Consider the following 27,046-nt stretch of genomic DNA (forward strand, 5'->3'; position numbering starts at 1 on the left):
AAAGTTCAATGAATCTCAAAAGAATCTAGGAATTTCAAATCCAATTAAAACCTAATAATTCATTTTGTTTTTCATGGTGGAAATTGGTGAATCGTCATTCACCTACCTTTCAAATATATTATTACTTAGCTTACGGCATCCCTCTTCTAAGTATAATATATTGTGATTGGATCCTAGCCTTAATATTACATTTGGGTGTCTTATTAAGGATTCTATATATCTAATCTAAACTTGCTTTCTTCTTTCAGATGTCTTCCAACACTAATGCTTCAGGCTCTAACCCAACTGGTTCTTTCTCTCTCATGAATCTTTGTGGGAGAGTCATCTTTGATGGTTCCAACTTCATGGATTGGATTAGGAACATCAGGATGGTTACTCGTTATGAGGACAAGGAATATGTCCTCAATAAGGAGTTAAAAGAGCTTGATGAGTCTACTGCTACTCCTGAGGAGATCGCTGAATTCAGGACACATGAGAGAGATGCTACTAAGGTGGCATGCATCATGATGGCCACGATGACAGCCGAGCTCCAAAAGTCCTATGAGGACTTCTACCCTTTTGAGATGCACCAAGACCTGATGGAAAGGTACCATCAGAGTGCTCGTCAGGAGCGGTATGAAATAATCTCCTCCATAATAACTACCCGCATGAAGGACGGTGAATCCGTCATGGCTCACATGCAAAAGATGCAAAGCTATGTGGACCGTTTGCTGAAGCTGAATGTGAACATCCCTGAGGAGTTGGCAATTGACATCATTTTGCACTCCTTACCTTCTTGTTATGACCAATTTCATATGACATATCATATGAACAAGGAGGAAGTTACCCTCAGCAAGCTTCAAGGACTCTTGAAGACCGCTGAAACCAGTCTTAAGGGCAAGTCGGTTGTTACCTCTACTACTCCTACTCCAACATCTACCCCTGTTTTGGCTATCGGGCAAGGCAAAGGGAAAAAGAGGAAGCACCCTTTGAAGGGTACCAAGGGAAAGTCTCTTGAAGGCTCCTCATCGAAGACCAAGAGCGGTTTTGTCACTCCTTCTGCCATTCCCAAGGATGCTGATTGCTACTATTGCCTAGACAAGGGGCACTGGAAGCGAAACTGCCCTAAGTACTTGCAGGATCTAAAGGATGGGAATGTGAAACCCACCCATGTAGGTATTTACACTATATTGTCTAATTACTCAACATATTCTAACTCTTGGGTGCTTGATACAGGATGTGGTATTCACATATGTTCTGATTTGCAGGGCCTAAGAAGAAGTGAGGATGTGGAGCACGGGAAGATAAACTTGATCATGGGGAATAGGAAGGCTTCACCTGTTTCCAAGATTGGAGTTTATACTTTGTTGCTTAATAATGGGTTAAAATTAGATTTGAATAAATGTGTATACTCGTCTGAAATGGCGAGGAATATTATTTCTTTTCATGCTTTGTACAAACAAGGTTTTACCTTTTCGTTTGATAATGAATGTGGTGGTATTAATGCTTTCTTTGAAAATGTGTTTTATTTTAAAGCATTACCTTGTGATGGTGTGTATGAAACTGTGTCGATTGTAGACAACTTAGGAAATAATGTGTTGTATATTGATTCTTCTACTAGCCTAGATAAAGCATCATTGTGGCATTGTCGTCTTGGACATGTAAACAAGAAACGCATAGGCCAACTCCAAAAGAGTGGAGTCTTGGAGTCATTCGACCTTAAATCGGATGATAGTTGTGAATCTTGTCTACTTGGAAAGATGACAAAATCACCCTTCACTGGAACTTGTGAAAGGGGTGAGGGTTTGTTGGACCTAATACATACTGATGTATGTGGGCCATTCAAAACCGCCACAAGGGATGCTAATCGGTATTATGTGACTTTTAATGATGATTTTAGTAGATATGGGTATGTCTACTTAATCAAACATAAGTCAGAAACCTTTGAAAGGTTTAACGAATTCAAACAGGAAGTAGAAAATCAATTGGGCAGGAACATTAAGATGCTTCGATCCGATCGAGGTGGTGAGTATCTTAGTACCGAGTTCCTTGACTATCTTAAGGAGTGTGAGATTGTCTCACAATTGACTCCTCCCAGGACACCACAGCTGAATGGTGTAGCTGAGAGGCGTAATCGAACCTTGTTGGACATGGTTCGCTCTATGATGAGTCGAGCTTCGCTACCAATCTCTTTTTGGAGGTATGCCTTAGAGACTGCCGCCCATATCCTTAATCTAGTCCCTACAAAGAAGGTTACTGATATGTGCATAATTAGTTAATTATTTAGTATACATTTTTATTCATTTTTAACTAATTATGTGAATAATACGGACAAAAGGTACTTAATATTGTTTAAATTTTGTTTTCAGTCCAAAAGATATGCTTGGGAGTGAAAGGGAGCAAGGGAAAGCAATTAAAGACCAAAGAATGAAGATTGAGGAACAAAAGTCCATCTACTCGGCGAGTACACGCGCTTACTCGGCGAGTCCAGCTGAATATTCCAGAAGATAGCCACGACTCCTGATCTAAGACGGATATCAATGAGTCTACATTGCGAGTTGGGTCTGCTACTCGCCGAGTACCCCCTGTTTTGAGATATCTATAAAAATCGAACCTTTATCCGAGGGGAACACACTTTTGGCGATTTTGGAAGATCCTTCTGCGATTGAGAGCACTGGAAGACGCTGAGGAATTCTAATCTCCAACCTTTTGAAGAATTGAAGCAACTAGGTTAATCATTCCACTTAGCTTTAGGATTTGATGATGTCTAATCTAGTTGAACTTGTTTTTGTGTGTGATTTTACTGCAACTATGAACTAATTTCGTTTTTGTTTCTGTTTGGGGAATACCAAGGAACTCCTATGGTTTAATTCTTAGTTTTGATTAATTGTTTATTGGTGATCTATTAAATTAAGTTTGTTAAAGACCCTTATGCATTAATCATGATTATTTTCTGTTAATTGGAAGACAATTAAGCTGCATGAACATCTCTTAGTTGTTAACCTCATATGTCTATGTGAACACCAATTCATATGCTTAGGAATAATGATTATGAAACTAAGATTAATAAGACAATAATTAGATTAATGTGTGAGCTTGTTTGAGAAACCATCAACAAGAGGTTAATTGATTTACTAAATTAATTCACCACTACAAATCTTATTTAATCCAACTCGTTAATCTAGGGAATTAATTAGTTTAAACATTTGATCACCGCTTAAATTAGTTAATTGTCTAAGGGCTAGGAGTAATGAACATTAACCTAACCACTTTAATTGGTAGCCAATAACAATTAATCTATCATAAATACAAATAACCATAGGAGTGAATTGGTTGAACCTAAATAGAAACATCTTTATCAAATTTGGTGAATTAGTTGTTTGTTTTAGTCATTTAGTTAATTAAGTGTTGCCTAAGTTTCTAGACTTGCAAAACTAGAAGAAAAACCTTTTACTTTCATTAGTTGTTTTAGTTAAAATTAGTTGTTAGTTTAATTTTCCGTTCCCTGAGTTCGACACCTTACTTACTAAACTATACCACTAAAAGACAGGTTCACTGCCTTTGTGTGCTAAATATATTAATAAAAGTAGGGAATAAAACAAGTGCATTTTACACACATCAGTTACCAAAACACCTCATGAGATGTGGACTGGGAAGGTTCCCAATTTAGACCACATCAAGATTTGGGGTTGCGAGGCTTTCGTGAGGCGTGAAACTCATGATAAGCTCGAACCCCGAAGTGAAAGGTGTATTTTCATCGGCTACCCACAGAAATCTTTTGGTTACCTCTTCTACAGACCCAATGAGAATGGGGTCTTTGTAGCAAGAAGAGGGGTCTTTCGTGAGAGAGAATTTATAATCCAAGGAGACAGTGGGAGGCAAATTGATCTTGAAGAAATTCAAGAAGCAATTGGTGAAGGAACCTCAGACACTAGCAATCAACCTGAGGAGGAAACTCCTGTTGAGCAAGCTGACATGTCTGTACCTCCGAGGCGTTCCACACGGGTTAGGAACACACCTTCGTTTTATTATGGCTTTCATATTACTACGGAAGGTGATACATTTATCAGTGATAGTACACTGGTAAATTTGGATGAACCTAGCAGTGTTAAGGAAGCCATGGCAGGCCCGGAATCTGCTAAATGGAAGGAGGCTATGGACAACGAGATACAGTCCATGTATGACAATCAAGTTTGGAACTTGGTTGACAATGTACCAGGCCGTAAAACAGTCGGGTGCAAATGGATCTTCAAGAAGAAGACCGACATGGAAGGAAAAGTGCATACTTATAAGGCTCGACTGGTTGCGAAGGGTTTTACTCAGACTCATGGTATTGATTATGATGAAACCTTCTCGCCGGTAGCAAAGATTAAGTCTATTAGGGTTATGTTGGCCATTGCTGCGTTTCATGACTATGAAATATGGCAAATGGATGTCAAAACCGCTTTCCTTAATGGAAAGTTGGCTGAGGATGTGTACATGAATCAGCCAGAGGGTTTTGTCAGTGCAGAGTACCCTAATAGAGTATGCAAGCTTGAGAAATCCATTTATGGATTAAAACAAGCATCTCGTAGCTGGAATCTTTTTTTTGATGAGAAGGTCAAAGAGTTTGGCTTCTCGAGAAGTGAAGATGAGTCTTGCGTGTATGTCAGAGCTAGTGGGAGTATAGTTAGCTTCTTGGTACTGTATGTGGATGACATACTACTTATAGGAAATGACATCCCAACCTTGCAGGAGGTTAAGTCCTGGCTTGGGAAGTGCTTTGCTATGAAGGACCTAGGGGAGGCTGCCTATATCCTAGGGATAAGGATATTAAGAGAAAGGAGTAAAAGACTAATTGGACTTAGTCAGAGTACCTACTTGGATAAGGTGTTGAAAAGGTTCAACATGCAGAATTCCAAGAAAGGAGATTTACCGATCCAAAGCAATGCCAAACTGAGTAAGTCTCAGAGTCCGAGTACAGAGGCAGAGATAGCTGAGATGAGCCAATTACCGTATGCTTCCGTTGTTGGCTCGATCATGTATGTTATGACTTGTACCCGCCCTGATGTGGCCTTTGCTTTGAGCATGGTCAGCAGGTATCAGGGGAACCCTGGCAAGGCTCATTGGACCGCGGTAAAGAACATTCTCAAGTACCTGCGGAGGACTAAGGATTGGATCCTTACCCTTGGTGGGAGTGATGACTTGAGAGTATTAGGGTATAGTGATGCTAGTTTTCAGACTGATAGGGATAACTTCTGCTCTCAGTCGGGCTGGGTCTTTACCTTAAATGGAGGGGCAATTTCTTGGAAGAGTTCCAAGCAGGAGACGGTGGCTGATTCGACTTGTGAATCAGAGTATATAGCAGCGAGTGAAGCAGCGAAGGAGGCGATATGGCTGAAGAACTTCATCGGAGACCTTGGAGTTGTACCAGCTATTAAAGAACCTATGGAGATTTTCTATGACAGCAATAGTGCGGTTGCCTTAGCCAAGGAACCAAGAGATCATGGCAGATCCCGACACATTGACAGAAAATATCGCTTCATAAGACACAAGATTGAAGAAGGACTCCTCGTGGCAAAGAGGGTATCGTCAGATGAGAATCCTGCAGATCCCCTTACGAAGGGACTGACGAGGGTTAAGCATTTTCAGCATGCGAGGCGCATCGGGCTGAGGGACGATATTAGTTTTACAGATTAGATAGTTTTCCTGAAACTTGTAAAATGTAATCGACATTTGATGATGAATAAAATTTGTGATTTATTTATGAGTAAAGTGTTACTGTCATTGTCAATTATTTACTATTGTTTCAGTTTTGCATGTTTTGACTTCCAGAATAATTAATTTATTCAAACCTCCACAATCGGTCATACGTCGGAAGTAGGTATGAATCAAGATTGTCATGAATTGGGATTGTAGATGGCTAAAGGTGTTTAGACATGGCAATGGTTGCTGCAACGTTCATGAGTACTCATAAGTTATGAGTATTGGTATAAACCCACGCTCACTTGTATCACTTCATGGAATTTATCTTGAGTGATCGTGAGACGATAATATCATATAAGTCTTCAAACCTAGAGATATGAGTTGTTACCTATGAGTTGGTTGTGCATTGATTGCACGTAAACGCATCAGTAACTTGATGTTATAAAACGTGCCTTTGTGTACAATTCAACAAGTAGTAGAACAAGCATATGAGTCGAAGTTTATCTGTTCCTTCTAGAAATAGAAGTGATATCTGGGCCCCTCGATGATTTTGTGTTGATCCATGAATCAGGCCCGGTCAGAACTAAACTGATGTGTTCAGTAAAGTTCTTTGTCAAACAAATCGTAGATCGAGAAACAACTGCCAGACAATAAGCAAGACATAGTTCCATGTGTTTGTCCGGCTGATATCATGAGAACAGAGGATTATATGATCACTTGTCTTAAAATGGCACTTCATAGTTCAACAGAGTTTTCGAGAGCTACGATTGCTGGTTGGTTCTTGAAGTTATATAGGCAAATACAGTTATTAGACTTATCCAAGTGGGAGTCTGTTGGATAAGGTGTCTAAGTCCATAACTTATTTGGTATATACTTGACCCGACCCGGCATGGTCCATTTGGGTTGCACTTCACCCGAACTATTTATGGATAATTTTATGAGAGTTATACACATATGGTTATTAATATATTATAAGTTATAATATATTAATATGAATTCATGTTATTTAATTAGTCTTAGTCTTAAATTAATTATGAATTAATTTAGAGATTAAAAGGAAGACTAATTAGATTATGGGCTATTGGTTTTATATGGTGTGGGCTAACACTCATTTGTTAATGGGCTAGGCTTGGATGGAAGTCCATGGATGATCCATGGAGCTTTTAACCCATGGATCCTTGGAAAAGGAAAGGTCATGGGTTATTAGGGTTTCACCCTAACCATGTACACTATATAAGCATGCTTATGTTGCATGAAATAGCCACTAGTGTGTATGCTTGTGTGTGGCCGAAAATTACAAGTGTGTGTACACTCTCTAAAGGTTTCCAAGTGTTTGTGGTGATTTGTGATTTCCATTTGAGGCATTCACACTATTGGTGCTTGGCTCTCAAACTCCAAGGAATCAAACTCATCAAAAGGTATGTAATCTCATCTAATTCTTTTATGTTTAAAAGTACCCGATGCCATGTTAGATAGGTTATGAACCTTGGAAAATTATTATTTTGCATGTATTTAGACAAACATAGATCCAATGTTTATTAGGGTTGCATGCACACTTAGGAAGTGTTAGATTGCTCAAAACCCAACAATCTCTAGGTTTGAAGAATATAAGATATTATCGTCTCATGATCACTCGTGATAAAATCCATGAAGTGATTCCAATGAGCGCGGGTTGAATCCAATACTCGGAACTTATGAGCACTCATGAGTGTTGTATCCCTTTGTCCAACATCTTAGACCTCTACAAGCCAACCCATGACAATCTTAATTCATATCTACTTCCAACATATGACCGACTGTGGATGGTTTGAATAACTTAGTCATCCAGAACAATGACCTAGTTATTATGGAAGTTAAAACATGCAAAGTGAAACACAATAATAATTGAATCCAATATGGTATCAAAACCTATGAACATAAACAAAACACCTTTTATTTATCACCATATGATTACACATTATTCATTGTATACTGTTTCAGCTATCAACTTTATTCTTGAATTTAAAACAATAGTTGTCCCATGCTCCAAACATGTACACTATGTGTTCTAAATACTAGTCATGACATACACCAAGTATGCATAATATGTTTGTCTATGATCTTTACTTTGTGAAATATATCAATTGAACATAACTCCAATGATCCTCTTTTCACAGTCCCAAATCCTTACTGCAAATGCAAGAATTCAAAATTCATGCCATTTACTGAAATCTGTTAGATTCTAAACTTATATGCAGTGATCCTCTTGTAATGATTATGACAAAGTCAGAAAGACTTGACAACAACCATTACAGAGCATTCCAAAGGAGATCAGCTCCTTGGAAACATCCTTCTTGCATTAAGTTTCCTAATCTTACACAGATTGAATAATTTCTAACTTTGAAACATTTCAAGATTCCATTTTGACTATCACTTCTGAACAAGAGTTGCCTCCTTACAGATTATGTCAATATGGTCCTTCCAGAATTATCACTATACTTCCAACTGTCCTTAAGCAACCAATCTTTGGTAAACCTTAGATTGTCCTCGACAATTGCTTAATCATTTTAGTCATATCTAGTTCTAGACCTTTTCCCTTCTTAATGCCCCAGGCATTGGAAAATTTTAGAATGGATGAATGTAGCACATGTAATCGATCCTATATCCGAAGCATAAGGGACACGATTTATGATGTCTCACATAAAGACTAAACTAGTCTTTTGCTGTAACATTTCCATTTCTATTTGCCAAGTTCTCATAATTCAGATTATGAAAAGGGATGTCGTAATCATAATCGAATTTTAGAACGCAAATAATGGACCCATATACAGAATTTCCTTATGTTGAGCCATTCCAACATGAAATTCATATATATATATATATATATATATATCCTTGACTAAATACGATTAGAACCTCAATCTAAGCTTTTAGATTTGAGATGAAGTACAATTTCCTCTCCCTTAATTATAGCAAAACAACTCTTTCCCAATTGAAACTTTTTGTTTTCTATAATTAACATTGCTAACTTGCAATATTTATCATAATTATCATGCTCCCACTAACATGATGATTATTAACATAACACTTATGCTCCCACTAGCTTTGACATGTACTCAGAAATCAGCTGGACTTATGGAAATCAATACTTTATTGACTTTCTTAGCAAAGTTCAGATTTCTGATACTAGATTGCTTTGATAAAACTTTATCATAATCATACACCTTATCTTAGATAGCTTACAGGTGTGTTTAAACAATTTTAAGAACTATGAAAAGGGATGCCGTAATCATAGTCTTAATTGTTTAGACCTTTGCCACTTCTCACAAGTCCATGTTAGTGTGTCGGTAAACCACACACGCTCTACTAACGACTTTGAGAATGAAAATATCACAATTGCTATCTAGCCAAAATCTACTTAGTGAAAGTGTTTCCTCACCATCATTTTCATGAATCGGAGAGAAACATTATGAAAGTTAGATTTAATGGTGTATGTGTTCTTATCCATGTGAATTTTCAAAAACATAGTCACAAGACAAGGATAATGACAAATCCAAACTCATATGGACTGAACTCAATCTTAATTTCTTGCCACCTGGCAGCTCAAGGGCTTGTCATTGCTTCCAAGTTGTTGTGCAACCAATTGAGAACTCTAAGAACTCATATGCAAAGCCAACTTTAACTGGAATGGACACAGAATATGTCAACACGATAGGTTATAAACCTCAAGTCGTGTGCTAGTGAATAACTTCAGGTTTTATTCTTGATTAGTTCTTGAGACTTTCAAGACCTTTAAAACTCCCACTGTCCTCTTGACATATAAGACTCCCTTGTCAAACATCCAAGAGATAGTGTGGATTCTAATCAAGACAAACACTTCACACAATTGGCCTTAGTTGGTCTTTGTTTTGTCCAAAACATCACAACTTACCAATTTCAAATGTACAAGAGTAGAAAACTTTTACTCTTACATTTGACAAGTGTTTTAAACCTTCTTTAAGACATGTCACTTAATTTACATTCTTAGAGTATAACTCTAATAATTGTTTTTGGAACGAAGTATGACTCATCTTCTTGATTTAACCATTTCAACAATTCAAGATTCCTCTTCTTAGTCATAAGAATGCACTAAGATTTCCTTAGAGAACTAATTGTGCTATGGTTTCTTAATCATTAAGATGATCACAAAAACTGATACTAAAGTACTCTCCCATCTTTTCAGATTTGAGAAACTTTTATCTTTCTGCCTAAGTTGATTCTTCTTATTCGCTCTGTCTTACATTGGAACCTTTTCCAATGTCTCAGAATTACACTTAAGCTTGTAAGTATAACCATATTTACTAAGCTTTAGTAAATTATGACGAATAGTCTTATTGATCTTTTGTGGTGGACTTAACCAGTGCACAAGAATGTGTATTGGATCCCTTAATCCTTTTCTTGACTCACACATCCATGTGAACAAGTAGTTAGTCTTAATTTTCCAAAGATGAAAAATTCTCATTCATCATGCAATACAACTTGTATGATTCCAAGTTCCGGTCCAATTGAAACTTGGGTGATGAGGATCTTTCCTTATTTGGTAAATTTAGACACTTCCACAAATGAAAGAATCAAATTCATATTTCCACTCTTGCTCTTAATGGAATCTTATAAGCAAAACAAGTTTTCACAAATGCCATTGTAAGGATATTTTTAAAATAAATAAAACCAAAAATTTACCTTTTATTTTAAAACTTTGTGGAAAAACTATCCTTACAATGCAAAAGCGCATGAAAACTTTGTTGTTATCTATTCCTAAGCAATATCTCATAACTCCTAAGAAGTAGCTCAAGAATCCGATCTTCAAACTATGCGATAGAAATCCATCTACGCGATCAGATTCAACACATTCTTTCTTTAAGTTTCTTCACTTTTTCTTTGATTCTTAAAACATCATCATGTGACCCAGTCACATCATGTATCAAGAATCTCAGAATAGAAACTTAGCAGAGTTAGATAGTGAACTTTACCTGAAGTAGAGTCAAATTTACTGACTTTAATACCCTTAGGTTAATTGGCAGCTTCGCAACCAATTCCCCTTCCTTTGGCAATTTAACATATGGACGCTTTGGTAATGGAACATGGGACTATCACAGACTTAGCCTTTCTCTTTACCATTTGGTCAACCGAGTTGACTATGGCCGATCCCTTTCCATTGGGAAGAGAGAGCTTTACCGGATATCCAATGTCATTATTGTCAATGTCCACAAGTTTTAGGAAGTTGATCTTAGCAAATAGATAAGATCATTAAGGGTCTTATCATAGTCTGTTTCATAGGAGTCCCAAAGGAGCTCACTATGTGACTTAGAAAGTAGTTGAGCCACCAACTTTCTCAAGACTTTAACACCCAACTCTCCTGGCATGTCAATATGTGACTACATCTCCAAGATGTGATCACACCTAGACCTTGCCTTGCCAATAGGGCTTGAGTGACGAGTGACCTTAAACTTTTCAAGAACTTGTGGGTTAGGGAGAATAATTGGAGGAGGTGAAAGAAGTATGATTTCCATGGGACATCATCTTCATTTAGGAAAGCTTGTTTCAAGAGATTTGGAAAGATCATAAATGTCTAAACCAGACATCTTTTTGGGAGATATTCAAGATAGTTGATTTAAAGTCCTTAATATGACACCCAATATGAAATATTAAGGCTAGGACCCAACACAATACTTTTATAACTTGGAAGAGGGATGTCGTAATCCAAGCTATAAAATATTTGAAGGTAGGTGAATGACAATTCACCAATTTCCACCAAGATAAACGAAATGTATTATTAGGTTTTAATTGGATTTGAAACTCCTAGATCTTTTGAGATTCATTGAACTTCTCAATGGCATGTTTCAATCTCGAGTGTTCCCTTCAGGTTTTGTGACTGGGATGCCGAGGATCACAAAAAAGGTGTGAAGTAACCATGCAAATATATTGGGTACCCTTAATATTTACCCCTTAATCGATGTGCCGGTTAACCACACACGCTCCACCGATACTATGATAAATATTAAGTTACCCTTTGCCTACCTTGTTAAGTCCAGGTTAGTGTGTCGGTTAACCACACACGCTCCACTAACCGACTTAAACAAAGTGCAAAGTGTAATTTCAAGGATTAGCACCTTATTCACTTTTTCCTAAGTAACTAAGATTGGGTATTTATAAAATGTTTAGTTACTTAGTATTTATCATTAATACTTTTAATGAAGGGAGAATTATAGTCCTTGTCCTACCCGTTTGACTAACGACCCTTCACCAGTCAAGGAAGCGGTGGGTGAGAGTGGACACCCATTGAACTGCCATTTTATAGGCAGTAACCTTATACCCCGCTTATAGACCGGCTTCGTGAATGAGGCCTACTAACGGTAAGACTGACTTGCTCTTATACATACATACATATATATATATATATATATATATATATATATATATATATATCTTATTAACTTATAATATTATAAAGTTTAAGGGTTGAATTTTAACTTTTAAAATTCTAAGGGCTAACTTGGAATTAAAGTATTCATAAGTGAAAACTTTTCAAATTCCAAAACTTGAGGGCAAGTTTTGAAACTATACAAAACTAATTAATTCCATAACTTATGTGTTTAAAGTAGTTTTAATTAAAAAACTCTTCAAGTTCCATCACTTGAGGACAAGTTATGGAAGACTTCAAACTAATAAAAGAATGTAACTTTTCTTTATTTTTGTAACTTATGGAATTAATTAAGGTTACACTTTTTATTACTTAATGAAGTGACTCTTGAACCTCCATAACTTGAGGACAAGACTCTTCATTTTGTAACCATTGCCAACTTTTATGAGTTTTATGAAACTTAAATGTGACTTTTCATATAACTTGAGGACAAGTTACAAAAACACATTTTAGAATCAACTCTTAGATTAAAATGGATTGAAAAACAAATAATCAATTAAATTTTCTATTAATCTAAGCAACTAATAAGAACAAGATAATTCAAATCAAACTTTTTCATGTAATTAGTCTAAACCTTAAACTAATACAAAACATGAATCTATTGACAATTATCTTTGAAATTGGATTAGCATGAACATTAACACATCAAAAACAAGTTTATAAGTCCAAAAACATCTTAGGGTAATGTTCCTAGTCCAATTCCAGCCAAAACAATCGAATATATGTTGTCTGGGGGTCCAACTCGTCGAGTGCACGAACAAACTCAGAGAGTTGGATGCATTTTTCCTTGGACTCGAAGAGTCCATCAGTGGACTCGGCGAGTCTGCTGAGCAGACAACATAAACACTCGATTTTCAGCCAATTTTTTAAGTATAACAAGAAAACAAGCCTAGGCTTTGACACCACTGTTGGGTTTTGAGCATTCTAACACTCCTAAGTGTACATGCAACCCTAAATACCTTGGATCTATGTTTTCTTTATTACACATGCAACTATGAACTTTCCAAGGTATTCATCCTAACTAGCATAATAACATTGATTCAAATGAATATATCAAGTTAGAATTACATACCTCTTTGATGTAGATTGTCTTCATGAAGCTTGAGTGCCTAGTGCCCCAAGTGTGACACCTCAAATGGTTCACACAACACCAAATACACATGGAATGACTTGAGAGAACTTCACACTTCATGAAAATCGGCTAGCCCTTTCTATCACACATAATAGCCAATTTCTTGAGCCATGGGATTCTTTTATATGGTGGCTATTATGGTTACACCATGTAACTCATAACTTTACCCATTCCTTATGCTCCATGGATTTTAACCTCCATGGAGTATCCATGGGTCACCCCATGGACTTAGTCCAACATAAGGAATCTTGGATCACAAGCCCACATATATAAGAATGAATGATTTACTCAATCAACCCATATATTTAATTAGTCTCCTTTTGATCACTTAATTAATTCAAAATTAATTCTTGATCAATACTAATTAAATACCCTTATTAATATATTAGAACTTATAATATATTAACAAACCTTAAGTGTTATTTCTCTCATTGTAGTATATCCAAATGCATGATGCCATGCAACCCAAATGGACTATGTCGGGTCGGGTCAAGTCTCACCAATTATAGTTATGGACTTAGACATTAATCCAACAGTTTATCCATTCCTTTTACCCTTAAAGGGATAAAAGCGATATGTGTGGGCCCCTCGATGATTTAGTGATGACACCCATAAGTGCCTGGCCAAGCCTGGACTGATTTGATTTGTTCAATTAGTCGGTCGTCATAAATCAGACATCGGGAAACAACAAATGGACAGAGAGAATGATTATAATACATGTCTCAGTCCATATGATATCTAGAATGGAGGAATATATTATCACTTATCTAATGGGCACGTCATTAATTTGTTTAGAGTTCGGCAGCAGCTTTTAAGAGCTACGATTGGTGGTTAGGTTGTGAAGTTATACTTGCAATAATAGTTATTAGACTTATCCAAGTGGGAGACTGTTGGATTAGTGTCTAAGTCCATAACTATAATTGGTATATACTTGACCCGACCCGGCATGGTCTATTTGGGTTGCATGGCATCGGAACATTTGGGTAGACCTTTTAATGAGAAAAAGATATTTGTGACATATTAATATATTATAAGTTCTAATATATTAATATGAAATCATATTATTTAATTAGTATTGATCAAGAATTAATTTGGAATTAATTTAGTGATCATAAAAGAGACTAATTAAATATATCGGGATTGATTGTGTAAATCATTGATTCTTATATATGTGGGCTTATGATCCATGATTCCTTATGTTGGGTTTAACCCATGTGGTGGCCCATGGATACTCCATGGAGGTTAAAACCCATGGAGCATAAGGAATGGGTAAAGTCATAGGTTACATGGTGTAACCCTAATGTGCACACTATATAAAGACCCCATTGGTTGGTGAAATTGGCACTAGTGCATAACATAGAGGGCAAGCTGATTTCATAGAGTGATAAGACTCATATCTTCTCTCATGGTTATTCCAAGTTGTTCATGGTGTTGTGTGAACCATTTGACATGTCACATTTGCGGCACTAGGCTCTTGAGCTCCATGGAATCAAGCACCAATAAAGAGGTATGTAATTCTACTAGTTTTTATATTATATGTACTTTATATTATGCTAGTTAGAACAATACCTTGAAAAATTGATATTTGCATGTATAATAGAGAAAACATAGATCCATGCTATTTAGGGTTGCATGTACACCATAAGAGTGTTAGAATGCTTAAAACCCAACAGGAGGATCATACTGTTAGCTCCTGTCATTGGGATCAGAAGGGAGTGTTGCACCATGTCCTCAGGATGGTCGAGGTAACTTAGGAGGAAGTGGTCAGGATTCCTTCAGATGTTTGCAGGTATGTTATCTTCTACCACTTCAAGTGGATATAGGGAATTGGTATCGCTTTGTAATTTTGATTGAGTTTGAATAAGTAAGATCTCGGGTCAGTTCTTTGCTATTGTATGAGTTATCAAGGATTGTCATATGTCATTTTGCATGCCGAGGACTCTTTGAGGAATCTTCAGATGGACGTATCTTGCGGAGTGGATCCCACGTATACCGTTATTGTTCTGGGTCTTTGTCGGAATCTGTTCAGGAGTATTGGTTGGAGGATCCTTGGTCAGGAATTAGTAGGATAGTTCTCCAGTGAAGTCGGGGATCACTGGTTCTGTCATCTATTTGGGTATGATCGACATCTGCCTATGGAAGAACTTTGGAGTTCAAGGAACTACCATTGCTAGGAATGCATGGTAGCACGAAGATGGTGGTGTCAGTTGCGTGAGTTGTTTGATCATTAGATGTCGTACCTTCGCGTGGACTGAAGTCGGTTAGAGTTTAATGATTCATTGAGGATAGAAATTAGAGTAAAGATTAATCAGTACATGGCGAGAGTTATTGTTCTTATTCGTCGGCATAAGAACTCAAGGAATTGGTATGGTTTCATGGGAGGTGGTTTGGATTATCAGACTGGTTAAGGTTTCATTTGTATTCTTCCGGATTCCAGGAGTTAGGTAATCGTTGAGATTGGCTAATAATGGATCGCTAGCATTAGTAAGCACCGATTGTTAGCAGATCGATCATTGGAAGGTAGGAAGGACTGGAAATCCTTCCATTTCTCGTATGCCATGGAGACTTAGTCGGATCGAAGTGGGGGAGAACCGTTCAGGTACGCAGGGGCCAGGACAGAAGCAAGTGTGAAATTAGGATGAGCTCGTATCCCCATAAGGAAAGGAAAGGTGACCCAAGTGGCTGCCTGAATGGAGGATAGTGTGAATTGGAAGTTTGGGAAACTTCCTGACTTTCGGATCACATCTGATTGATGTGTAGCAGACTATGGGGAACCAGGTTAAGGATCCCATTCAGGACCTGAGTTCAGTGTGGGATATTAGACCGTTTGGGTTCTCGACTTTGAATGTGTTCGGATTGGTGATCAGCAGTAAGACCATGGTCAGCGGTTAAGTTAGCGTGGGAAGTGATGTAAGACTGTGGGATAGCCGTATCATTCACCATCAGCCAGATAGCATGGAAGGTGTTGTAAGACTGCAGGATAGTCGTAGCATTCACCAGCAACCAGATAGAAAGGAAGGTGTTGTAAGACTGCGGGATAGTCGTAGCATTCACGAGCAGCCAGATAGCGTGGGGAATGTGGTAAGACTGCAGGGTGGCCCGTAGCATTCACCAATTAGCAAGTAGTGTAGAAGTGTTGTAAGACTGGGGTGTGGCTCGTAGAATTCACTAGTTAGTAGATAGAGTTGAAACATTGTAAGAATACGGGGTGGCCCGTAGCATTCGTTAGTTAGTCGTTAGTATAGTAGTATAGTAAGGCTGTGGGGGTGGCTCGTAGCGTTCACTAGTGGTCAGTTAGTATGGGAGTGTGGTAAGACTGCGAGGTGGCCTGTAGCATTCACCGGTCCCTATTCGACAGTGAAAATGTGACAGATTTGTGATTCACTCACAGATTCATTCAGATGATTTAGGCTAGGGCGGATCAGTTGCATGAATGTGAGTAGGCCACAGTACGATCGAATTTGGGAAAATGGTAAGTTGTTGGAGACCAGGCGTGATGTTTCAGGCAATAATAGTAACTCGAGGGATTGATGTGTGTGTGGAGTAGCCTGTTGCTCAAAAGTGCTAAGTCACTTGCAGTTTGGATTAAATAATCTTAGAGTAATTGATTTGAACCTGTTTTGCAGCTCTTGTATGATTCTAACTGTTGTAGGGATGAATCTACTACTTGAAGGATTATCTAAGCCTTCTGTCAAGTATAAGTGTTCTGCATGGGACATTTGGTCTTTGACACTATTTTCTAGTGGAAGCTCAAGTTATCAGAAATTGAGTAGCTAGTTGAGAGATAAGTGCAATGAATTCAGCAATGACTCGGTGTGGGCGGTTTGTCAGGGAGACAGACCATTTTGAGACGTCAGATTTTAGATTGAGTAATATGATCATAATGCAAGGATTTCGTTCATCTTCAGGTTTTAGAACCCTGTGAGGGTTGGCTTTGATTGCCTTGGGAAGGATGGGGTTATGCTCGGAATTGTGGCCATGTCGATCAAGTTGTCTAGCGTATAAGGAATGGTAAGGAATGATTTCGAGGACGAAATCTGATTTAAGTGGGGGAGATTTTCAATATCTCGTTTATTAAAAAAATAAACAGATAAAGATTAATAAATGAATAGTAGCCCTAAATCCGTAATTAGTTACCAGTGTTACTCATAAGGAGATAAATGTCATAATTTCTAGAAATTGGGGTCTTTATTGTAATAAAGTTTGGGAAGCAAGGGATAAAGAGTAAAATGGGGATTTAAATTGTAATGTTTAGAGAAGGAAGGGTTGAATATCTCATAAGTTAGATTTTTATGGGCTAAGTGTAATTTCCGGATTAGTTTATAAATATTTTAGAAGTTAGGAGTGTTTGGTAAATATTGGACTTAAATTGTAAAGAATTTTGAAGGCCGAGGGTTGTTTGGTAAATTATGGGTTCATGTTGAAAGAAATTGATATGGAGGGGCTGGAATTGTAAATATATGGGAAGTTGAAAAGTGACCGGGCATATAACCCGTCACCTTTGTCCCGTAACCCTAACCCCAAGAAGCTCTTTTAGCCGCCACCCTCACTTCAACCACCTCCGGCACCGCCACCCTTATCCCTCTCATCCCAGCCGCCGCCTCCGTGACACCATACTGAACCACTAAATGAGCGACTCTGATGATGGGCTTGAAGGCCAATACCGCGGTTGTTGTTGTTGTTGTTGTTTGTCAATCGCCATTCTTCCTTCCTCCAAGACGTTCGTCGTGCTGCCATGATCACCGCTAGGCTGCGTTGCCACCGCTGAATGTTGTGTGTTGGCGCCACCGTTGCCGTTGTTGCCGTTGCATCATTCCACAGCTCTGTTCGTCACCCTCTGTCGTCATTCTCCTCCTCCAATACCAAAGTCAGGCGTGGTGGGTGTTCTGCTCGTGTGTGTGTGCGCGCATGTTTTGGTGCTGTTGTACGATCGTAGGTGTACTCATTGGACGAAAAGCATGGAAAACCACCATGGCTGCCAACCAAGGTGGTTGTCGCCACCTTTTTCTTTCTGTTGCCACCAGCCACTGTGAGGGTTAGATGTGTTTGTGTTTTTGTGTGTATGAGAGTGTATTTCATGGGTATTTATGGGTATGATGTTGTATGTGAGATTTTTTGGCTGGAAAACCCACTACCACCACCGTGAGGTGGTGGCTGCCACCATGTTGCAACCTTCTGTCGCCGCCAGCCGTCGTGTTGGGTGGCGGTGTACACTTGTGTGTGAATAGATTGCTATTTGAGATGCTTGCACATGTTTTGGGTCTAGAATCATAACCACCACCACGAGGTGGTGGCTGCCGCCGTACGCCACCGTTAACCACCACCACCTAGATGACCTAATGAAACCTGAATTGATCTAAAAGCCTAACCGTTTGACTAATTGGCATGTGCTTGTGTTAGAAACCCAAATTAGGGATTAGAAAGCCCTAATTTTTGAAGATGTTAGTTTTGGATTGTCGAAACCTGCGTTTGGACCAGTGGATTGAAGTTATGGCTTATGTCGATCACATTGTATGCTTGGTCTAGTGGAGTGATGGACTTAATGGGTTAAGTCCTTAATGGTTTAAGTAATAACACTTAAACCTAATAGTCATTTTATTTGAAAAACCCTAATTAGGTTTGGGTTCTTGTTGGGCCATTTCTTGGACTAAGTTGTTGTGGGCCTTCGTGGGCCTATTGGGAACAAGTTTACGGACTAAGGAAATTATTAGGCTTTAGGATAAGGTCCATTGGAAAGGCTTAGGCCTAGTTTCGAAAATTGGTCCATAGGTGGGCCATAAATGGGTCTTGGTTAATTGTTTGGCTTTTGGGCCTTCAGAGTGTGAGTTCGGGCCTTGGTTTTGGACCAAGCTAGGTTAGGGGTGAAATGGTCCTTTTACCCCAAGTGTATACTTATGGTTATGTATTAGAGCAAAATTATTAACTAGGTGTTGTTTTGATGTTGATAGTTTGGGGATCTGTCAGCCAGCAGCCACATCTTTATCCGCGGACTTCAGCAGTATGAGGTGAGTCTCCTCACTGTTTGCATGGGTCGAAGGCACCAATGCCGACCCATTTGGTTGATGCATGGTAGGAAGACTCGGGGGTTAGCCCTAGGCATTATGTATGAGAGACCGGGAGGCGGATCCTGGCACACTGTATGCTATTATGTATGGTAGGAAGACCCGTGGGTTCGCCCTAGGCATTATGTAAGAAAGACCATGAGGTGGCTCCTGGTACACTGTATGCTAATTGGCTAAGTAGAGCAGTATGTATGCTAGGTTTCTTTGTGATGCTTGCATGGAAGACTAGGAGGTGGCTCTTAGCGCTTGTCTGTGAGACCCTGGGGTGGCCCCCGACTTGGCAAGAAAGACCACGTGGCAGCCCGTGGCATAATGCCAAGACTATGTGTGGCATATAACACCTTTATTGATTATCATATATGTATGGCTCACGGTTATGTATGGCATGTATGGATCAGTTGATATGTATGGTATGTGGTATTTTGGGAACTCACTAAGCTTCGTGCTTACGGTTTTCAGTTTTGGTTTCAGGTACCTCCAATTTTCAATAAAGGAGCTCGGTACAATCGCAGCGCATACACCAATGTTTTTCCGCAATATGTGATTTCTGGGAATGAACTCTGATAAATGTTTTATTTAAAATGCTTTTCAATGTGTGAACAAAGTTACAATAATGTTTTAGTTATATTAAAAATGAAATTTTTACCCTTAAATTTTGGGATGTTACACGTACGTTGAGCGTACCAATGTGTACGCGCTACATACGCAAGCCATGGGAAAACCCTTATTTTTAGGGTTTTCACCCTATTTAAACACATTAAGCCTTCACCCTCTTTACCTTATTAGTCCCAATTGCCTTTTGTGCTAATCTCGAAACCCTAGCCACCTTGAAGAGCATTCTTGAGCTTGATAAGAGTTTTGAGTGTTCCTTTTGTGATCTTGAAGAAGGAGGCTTGAGGAGAAGCAAAGGACAAGAAGAAGCTTGTAGATCTAAAGTTTGTGCATCATTGCTAACCCATTGGAGGTATAAAGTCTGAAACTTGTTCATTCTAATCCTAGATCAACTTAGCATCTTTTGGTCATATAGCTTGGTCTTTTGGAGTATGGGCTACTCCAGACCATTTGAGTTGTCCTATTGGACTCTTGGGGGTGCATGAAGTCATAATAACTGTATCTTGGAGGTTAATACTCAACCATGCAAGAGTTGGTGACCACATAAGGGAAATAGAAGGACTAATCCATGGTTTGAGTCCCGTTAAGTCATGCAAAAGTATAAAGTTTGAAGCTTTATGGCTGAAGACACTTTTATGAGCTTGGATCTGGATTTTTGACGTTAAAACTTATTGGATTAAGACGTTGAGATGTTTTTGGGCTGACTGACCAATGCGTCGGGTGTACTCCTGTATACGATGCACGTACTAGGCTAGTGCCCCAATTTCGGATCAACAGCATACGTGTGGTATACGAGCCAGGTACACCGTACGTACGTAGTCCATGGGCTTAAAGGATTTTGGGCTCGAGTTTTGTTGGGCTTTTTGCCTTGTTTAGGTTTGGGCCTTGGGACTTTCCGTAGTATTACATCATTTATGGGCTTTAGGTCATTTTGGAGCCATGGGGCCCATATTGGGCCTTAGGGTCTTTTAGTTGGGCTTGGAATGCCTTTTTGGCTAGTTTGGATTTGGGCCTTGGTGTCTTGGTGAGATAGGCCCAATAAGGCAAGGGTTAAGCGACCCTTTGCCTTAAAAGTCAAGATTTAGGGTTTGGACCCTCGGGTTGGATTACTGACATAATTTCTAATTAGGCTTCTATACTTTTGATATAGAGAGAGGATTTTACGAGTCAGCCGCTCAAGTGTGACTCGATACCTTCAGTTTGAGGTAAGTTTCCTTCACTATATTTGTAGGTCGAAGACACCAATGTCGGCCCACTCGATTATGTTTATAGTATGATGGTGTCTTCGTGACTATTGTCCATTATATCTGTATTTTCTTGATATCTTTGTGACTCCTTTATTATGATATTATGTGGTAGTGGTAGTGGGTGAAATAGACCCGATACCGGTTGAAAGAGACCGAAGGGGTTGGAATACACCCAATACTTGTTGAAAGAGACCGAAAGGGTTGAAATATACCTAATACCGGTTAAAATAGACCGAAGGGTTGAAATATACCCAATACCGGTTGAAAGAGACCGAAAAGGTTGAAATATACCCTATACCGGTTGAAAGAGACCAAATGGGTTACGAGCACCCAGATATGCTTTGACTTTTATGTATGTATGGTATGGGGTATTATATGGGAACTTACTAAACTTTGTGCTTACGGTTTTTGATTTATGTTTAAGGTACTTCCAGCTCGAAAGGGAAGGACCCGACTTGATTGCACCGCATTCACCTATGATTGTCCGCATCACATGATTTTGGGATTTTGTACTCTGATAATATGTTATTATGATATACTCTCGACTATTTTTATATGATTACCATATGGTTGAAATGAATTTAAAAGTGGAAATTTTATTTGAATTTTTGAAATGTTACACTCATATTCGAACTCTCCCTTCTTATTTGGACAATTTTTTACTATATCTCACAACCTTAATCCTCTCCTTATCTATCTCTCTGGCATGCTCTATGTTCATTTCTTTGAACCCTTTTTATTATGATTGTTTATAAAGTAAAAAAAAGGTCTTTTATCACTCTTACTCATAATCATGCCCTTATATCATTTAGGGTTGTTTCTTTAATTTTTAAGAAAAATCAATTTTGACTACTTCTAGTTGCGGTGCGCAACACATGTGCAACACTTGTTCTTTCACATTTGTTTGTTTTTTACAAGACTTTTGATATAAAAATTGTTGTGTGTGTTATGCGCACGCAACACAACACTGGACCCTCGTATTCAAACTTCTTCTCATATTACTTTAAATTATATTACTCAACATAGTTTGTTTTATTTTTTTCAACATGTTTCTTATTATAATAATATTATGAAGGATATTATAAACAATTCAAGTATATTTTACATAATTTCAAAACCATTTGGTAAATTTCATATAAATATTTTTAGTGTTACTATGTTTATAACTAAATACTAATAAATTATAAAGTTAATCATTAAAATAACCAAATTTATTGAAGCTAACCAAAAAAATAATCTACATCTTCCAAAATTTAACAAAATGAAAATGTTGTTCGTTAAATTAACAATTTATTTATTGTTATTTATCAAATATTATGTTTGATTATTTTATATAAACATTTTTAAAAATCATATCGTCATAATAATCTTTATATTTGATAGTATCTCATCAAACTAAATAAAATTTTGATACACAAGTTATTAGAACATATGAAAAAACTTATTAGCACAATGTGAGTTTAACAAACAATTTTTTCTAAACTCTATTTTAATACCACCACATAAAGTAACAAACAATCCCCAACTGCCCCGTCAAAAGTCCGCCTGTTAAAAAAAAGTTTTGTAAAATTTACCAAAAGTAGCAAATAAATTTGTGGCCAAGGTTTTTCTTATAATAAGACAAAAGTAAACTTCCCTAATATGGGGCAACGACTTTTTTTCATTGAGTCAAAGGGTAAATTTCGATTCCAAATTGCACATTACACCCTAAACTTTGGGGAAACTATATCATTATTACAATTTGAATGTCACTATAAGTTAAATAACTACAAAAGAATAGTCCCAAGGTCAAAACTTCTTACTTATTTTAGAAAAGTTCATTCACAATAAGTCAATTAACTACAAATTAAAGAAAAGTCCCAAGGTCAAAACTTCTGACTTATTTTAGTAAAATTCATTCACAATACATCAATGATTTTAATATCACTACGTGTTACATATCGAATGTTGGGCCATGAAAACATAAAGAGCAACAAGACCAATGTTTTTATCAAAATCCATTTTTAAATTGTTAATTGACATATGATAGAATACTTTGAGATATAATTGATAAGCAAAAACTCGGAGCTAATCGGAAATTACAGGAAGTATATATAAATCTTCTTGTAAACTACTAAAAACTTGTGTTGAAGATTTATCATTTAAAAAATATATATGAGACATAACAATTTAGTTGATGTCAGCCAACAAGTGGTGTTAGCATTTTCATATTAAATGTATAAATATACAGTCGACCAAAGTTCGAATCATACCATACAGACTTCAACTTTAGTATCATGCTCTTCAAAAAGAAATTGCACAAGTATGGTATTTAATTATTTATATCCCAAATGTTAGGGACCAATTGTGCATTTTTCACAAAAAAAAGAGGTGTGTGTTGGCAAATTTCATTGTAAGACTACGTGGACAAAAAGTACCCACTCAATGTTGGCTTAAGAAGAACGTGTGGCTTTGGAATGTCTTTGTTTTATAAAACACATATCAAGGGAAACATCAATTATAGCATATTGTAATTCTTTTATGTTAAACTAAATAAAACATTAATTTCTGGATAATTTAAATAAAAAAATAATTGATTTAAAAGTTAAATCATTTTTTGTACCTAATTGGAAGTCGACGCGTGGGAATGAAATGCAAGTTGATAGCCTAACGAAGGTGATGCCCCCTCAAAAACTACCAAAGGTATGTGCTTACCCTACTCCACGAATAATTGAAGTCCATTTCATATCATAAAGATACAATGGCTTCTTAAACACAAATCTTCATGTGGGTGTTTCAAATTTCACTACTTTATGCATTATTATAACAGTTTACAATCTCCATGCTTTGTTTCTTGAATTTCACAGGTAGATGTTGAGAATATGGAAGTGAAAAGGTTGGACTCCATGTTTCCAAAGTAGTAATCTTTGACTATTGAGAACTTGAAGTAGAAATTTGAGTTCGACTTTTATTTATGAGATTCACAATGCCAGTTCCTTTAGCTCCATATCCAACTCCTCATGTACCCTTTACACCACCTGCAACTGGTACGATAACTTTATTTTCATCTTGATTTTTGTAACTCACTTCTTTTTATTGATTTTCAAGGAGATAAAAATATCAACAAGTTTTAATCTTGCCAAAAAATCCGTTGTTCTTGATGTATATAGTTGACTAGTTCAAGAAAAGCTTTTGTAAAAAGATTCTACATTTCTGGTTCAAGAAAAGCTTTTATAACTCACTTCTTTTTATGTAATTAGATAAATCAAACACGAGTCAAGTTTTGATCTTGAAAACTCAAGCTTTGTAAATAAAATTTTCTCAGTTGGGAAACTTTATTTCATACTAATGTATATATGGGTTTTCTTTTTTCAAAACTAGAAAAAAGTTGTATGGATTTTGTAACTGAAATCAAGTTTGGTTGAATCTGAAAAGAACACATTGTTTTTTTATGAACAGGTTCTGAAAGCCAACTTGTGTGTTCTGGATGTCGAAATCTTTTGCTTTATCCAATTGGAGCAACTTCGGTTTGTTGTGCTGTTTGCAATTCTGTCACTGCTGTTCCTCTTCCTGGTATGCATAAAAAATTTGGAAGTTTTCTGTATATTTTTTTATAAATGAATTCTTTATCTGGTTAATGTTATATATGAATAACTAACTACTTATTTTTTTTACAAAACACAATTTTTTAAAGGATATTATAAGAAAGTATTCTACTTGAACATCTTTTTGTTCATAAAATACCGTTCAAATAAGGTATTTCGTTAACAAAACGTTTCAATTGCTTACATTTTAAAAGTATTTTTAAAAAACCAATAATGGTGGTTTTGAACATGTTAAGTAGTTTGTTAGCCACTTAATTTAAACTTTTTATTGTTCTTCAATAGACTCCCCTTAGTACAAGGTTATGTCTTCTATATGCATTATGACAAATTTACAATATTTGTCACTACTAGGGATGATGAATATGGATATACAACACATTTTTTTTGTCTTGAGACCCTGCAATTTATCTCTCTATATTGGTCATGTGATTCACTTTTGGCATTTTAAAAATGTATACGGATCCCTGATTGCCTTCAGCAACCAGTCTCACAACCAACACGGGGAACATAAATCACAATGTCCTCAAAACAAGAAGTACGATGTCTAGACACGAACTTAATACATTAATTGTACAATGAAAACTAGATAGAAAATGTATAAAATTCGAAAATTCATATCGATACGACGATACCCAACATTTTTGTTATCTAGGTTTGTCTTTTTATACTAAGTTAATCCCTAAACATACCTAGGTACCGAAATGGCACAATTGGTATGCGGAGGTTGCCACACTTTACTCATGTACATTCGTGGGGCCGCAAGTGTACAATGTTCGTGTTGTCACACCATTAATTTGGCGTTAGAAGGTACCACTACAACCCCCCCCCCCCCCCACCACCACCACCACCACCACCACCACCACCACTTAACAGTCAGTAAAAGAAGTTCTTAAAACGTTTAAAAAATGGTTAACAACATTTCAGGAAATCAAGTAGCACATGTCAATTGCGGGAATTGTAAGATGCTATTGATGTACCCATATGGTGCACGATCCGTGAAATGTGCAGTTTGCCAATTCATTACATCTATTGGGGTAAGCAGGAATCCTAACTTTTCTCTTTCTTAACAATATTTAACGCAGTTGAAGTTGCAAGTTTAAATGACCAATAATGTAGTATGTTGTTACCATTTAATTTTGCAACTTGTCTTTGTTAATATTGAGATTGTTGATACTACAACATCAATATTAACCAAACAATAACGTACGGTTTTCTCATGATCTACCGTTGTCATGAACACAGGCTTCAACAAGCACTGTAGATCAGAAGCTCGTCACCTAAAACTTTGCTATGCCGTTACACCTATAGAGTTATAAAATTTCTCGTACGAGAGATTAACGTTATTATTAATAACCGTTGTTTTATTGTTAATGTTTAATAAATTAACTTGAAAGCATTTGTATATATATCTAAATGTATATTGATTCCAAACCACAAATAAAATGGTAAGAAGATGGATTGGGTGATTTTGTCTTGTCTTTTCTGAATATTTTTGTTTTTTTTTTAAGTTGAAAACGTCATGCAACTAAAAAAATTTATATTCGTATTTTTTTGTCTTCATATTTCTTTTAAAGCTTCTACACTATTCAATATCATATATAATTTGTATTTGATGATAAATATAAATTTATATATATAAAGCTTGAGTCCCTAAAACAAAATTTGATTTTTTCATCAATATAATATTTGGATTTTTAAACAACATCAAAAAGTATAAAAGGTTATCAAATTAAACTCAATTTCTGATTTAGTCAATGTTTCAAACTTCAAACTTGAAAGGATTCATATTTGAAAAATATATGGTTTACATTAAACTAGAATCCTGTAAAGTAGAAAATGACTATTCAGACAGAAACACATAAGCATCCAGTGAAGTGTTGAATCAAAGCATCGTGAATCATGGGACCTTTCCTTTTTTAGAATAAAGTTTACTTTTTTCACGTAATGATAAAATGCATGAAGTAGGAATATTACCCCTCTTGATACAAACGATTTATTATTTAAACAATATGTTTCCTATGTAAACTCACCAAATAATCTGTTTTCCTAATAATAAGAAGAAGATAAACAAAAGTAACAGACCAATCGACAACAATTTTAAGTACTCTAGATGCATGTTTTCTAGGTGTTATGTGAAATTGTTTGCCTCATTATATGTAACATATACGATTAGTATCAACTATTCGCGAATAAACAGATAACCACAGAATAAGTCTTCTATCCTAAAAAAAAGTCTGGATAACGAATTTATGATGATGAAAACAACATAAATAATAGCATCTATAATTTGAATATGATTCCGCTAG

General features: G+C 36.8%; 1 protein-coding gene across 2 annotated transcripts; it reads left to right on the plus strand.

Annotated features, from left to right (window-relative positions):
- The first annotated feature begins 23,702 nt into the window (after positions 1-23,702).
- On the plus strand, positions 23,703-26,206 carry LOC145056881 (protein LOL1-like). 2 transcript variants are annotated; one of them, XM_079004603.1, is made up of 6 exons: positions 23,703-23,838; positions 24,003-24,182; positions 24,595-24,708; positions 25,434-25,547; positions 25,665-25,774; positions 25,983-26,206. In XM_079004603.1, exons 2-6 carry the CDS (start codon positions 24,110-24,112, stop codon positions 26,019-26,021), a joined length of 450 nt encoding a protein of 149 aa, XP_078860729.1. In that variant the 5' UTR covers positions 23,703-23,838; positions 24,003-24,109; the 3' UTR covers positions 26,022-26,206. The 2 variants fall into 2 exon arrangements, with proteins under 2 accessions (XP_078860729.1, XP_078860728.1); XM_079004602.1 differs by having other exon boundaries at positions 23,824-23,922.
- Positions 26,207-27,046: the final 840 nt, after the last annotated feature.

This window comes from Lactuca serriola, chromosome 6 (genome assembly GCF_051521515.1).
Source record: "Lactuca serriola cultivar US96UC23 chromosome 6, Lser_US96UC23_V15, whole genome shotgun sequence".
NCBI lineage: Eukaryota > Viridiplantae > Streptophyta > Magnoliopsida > Asterales > Asteraceae > Lactuca > Lactuca serriola.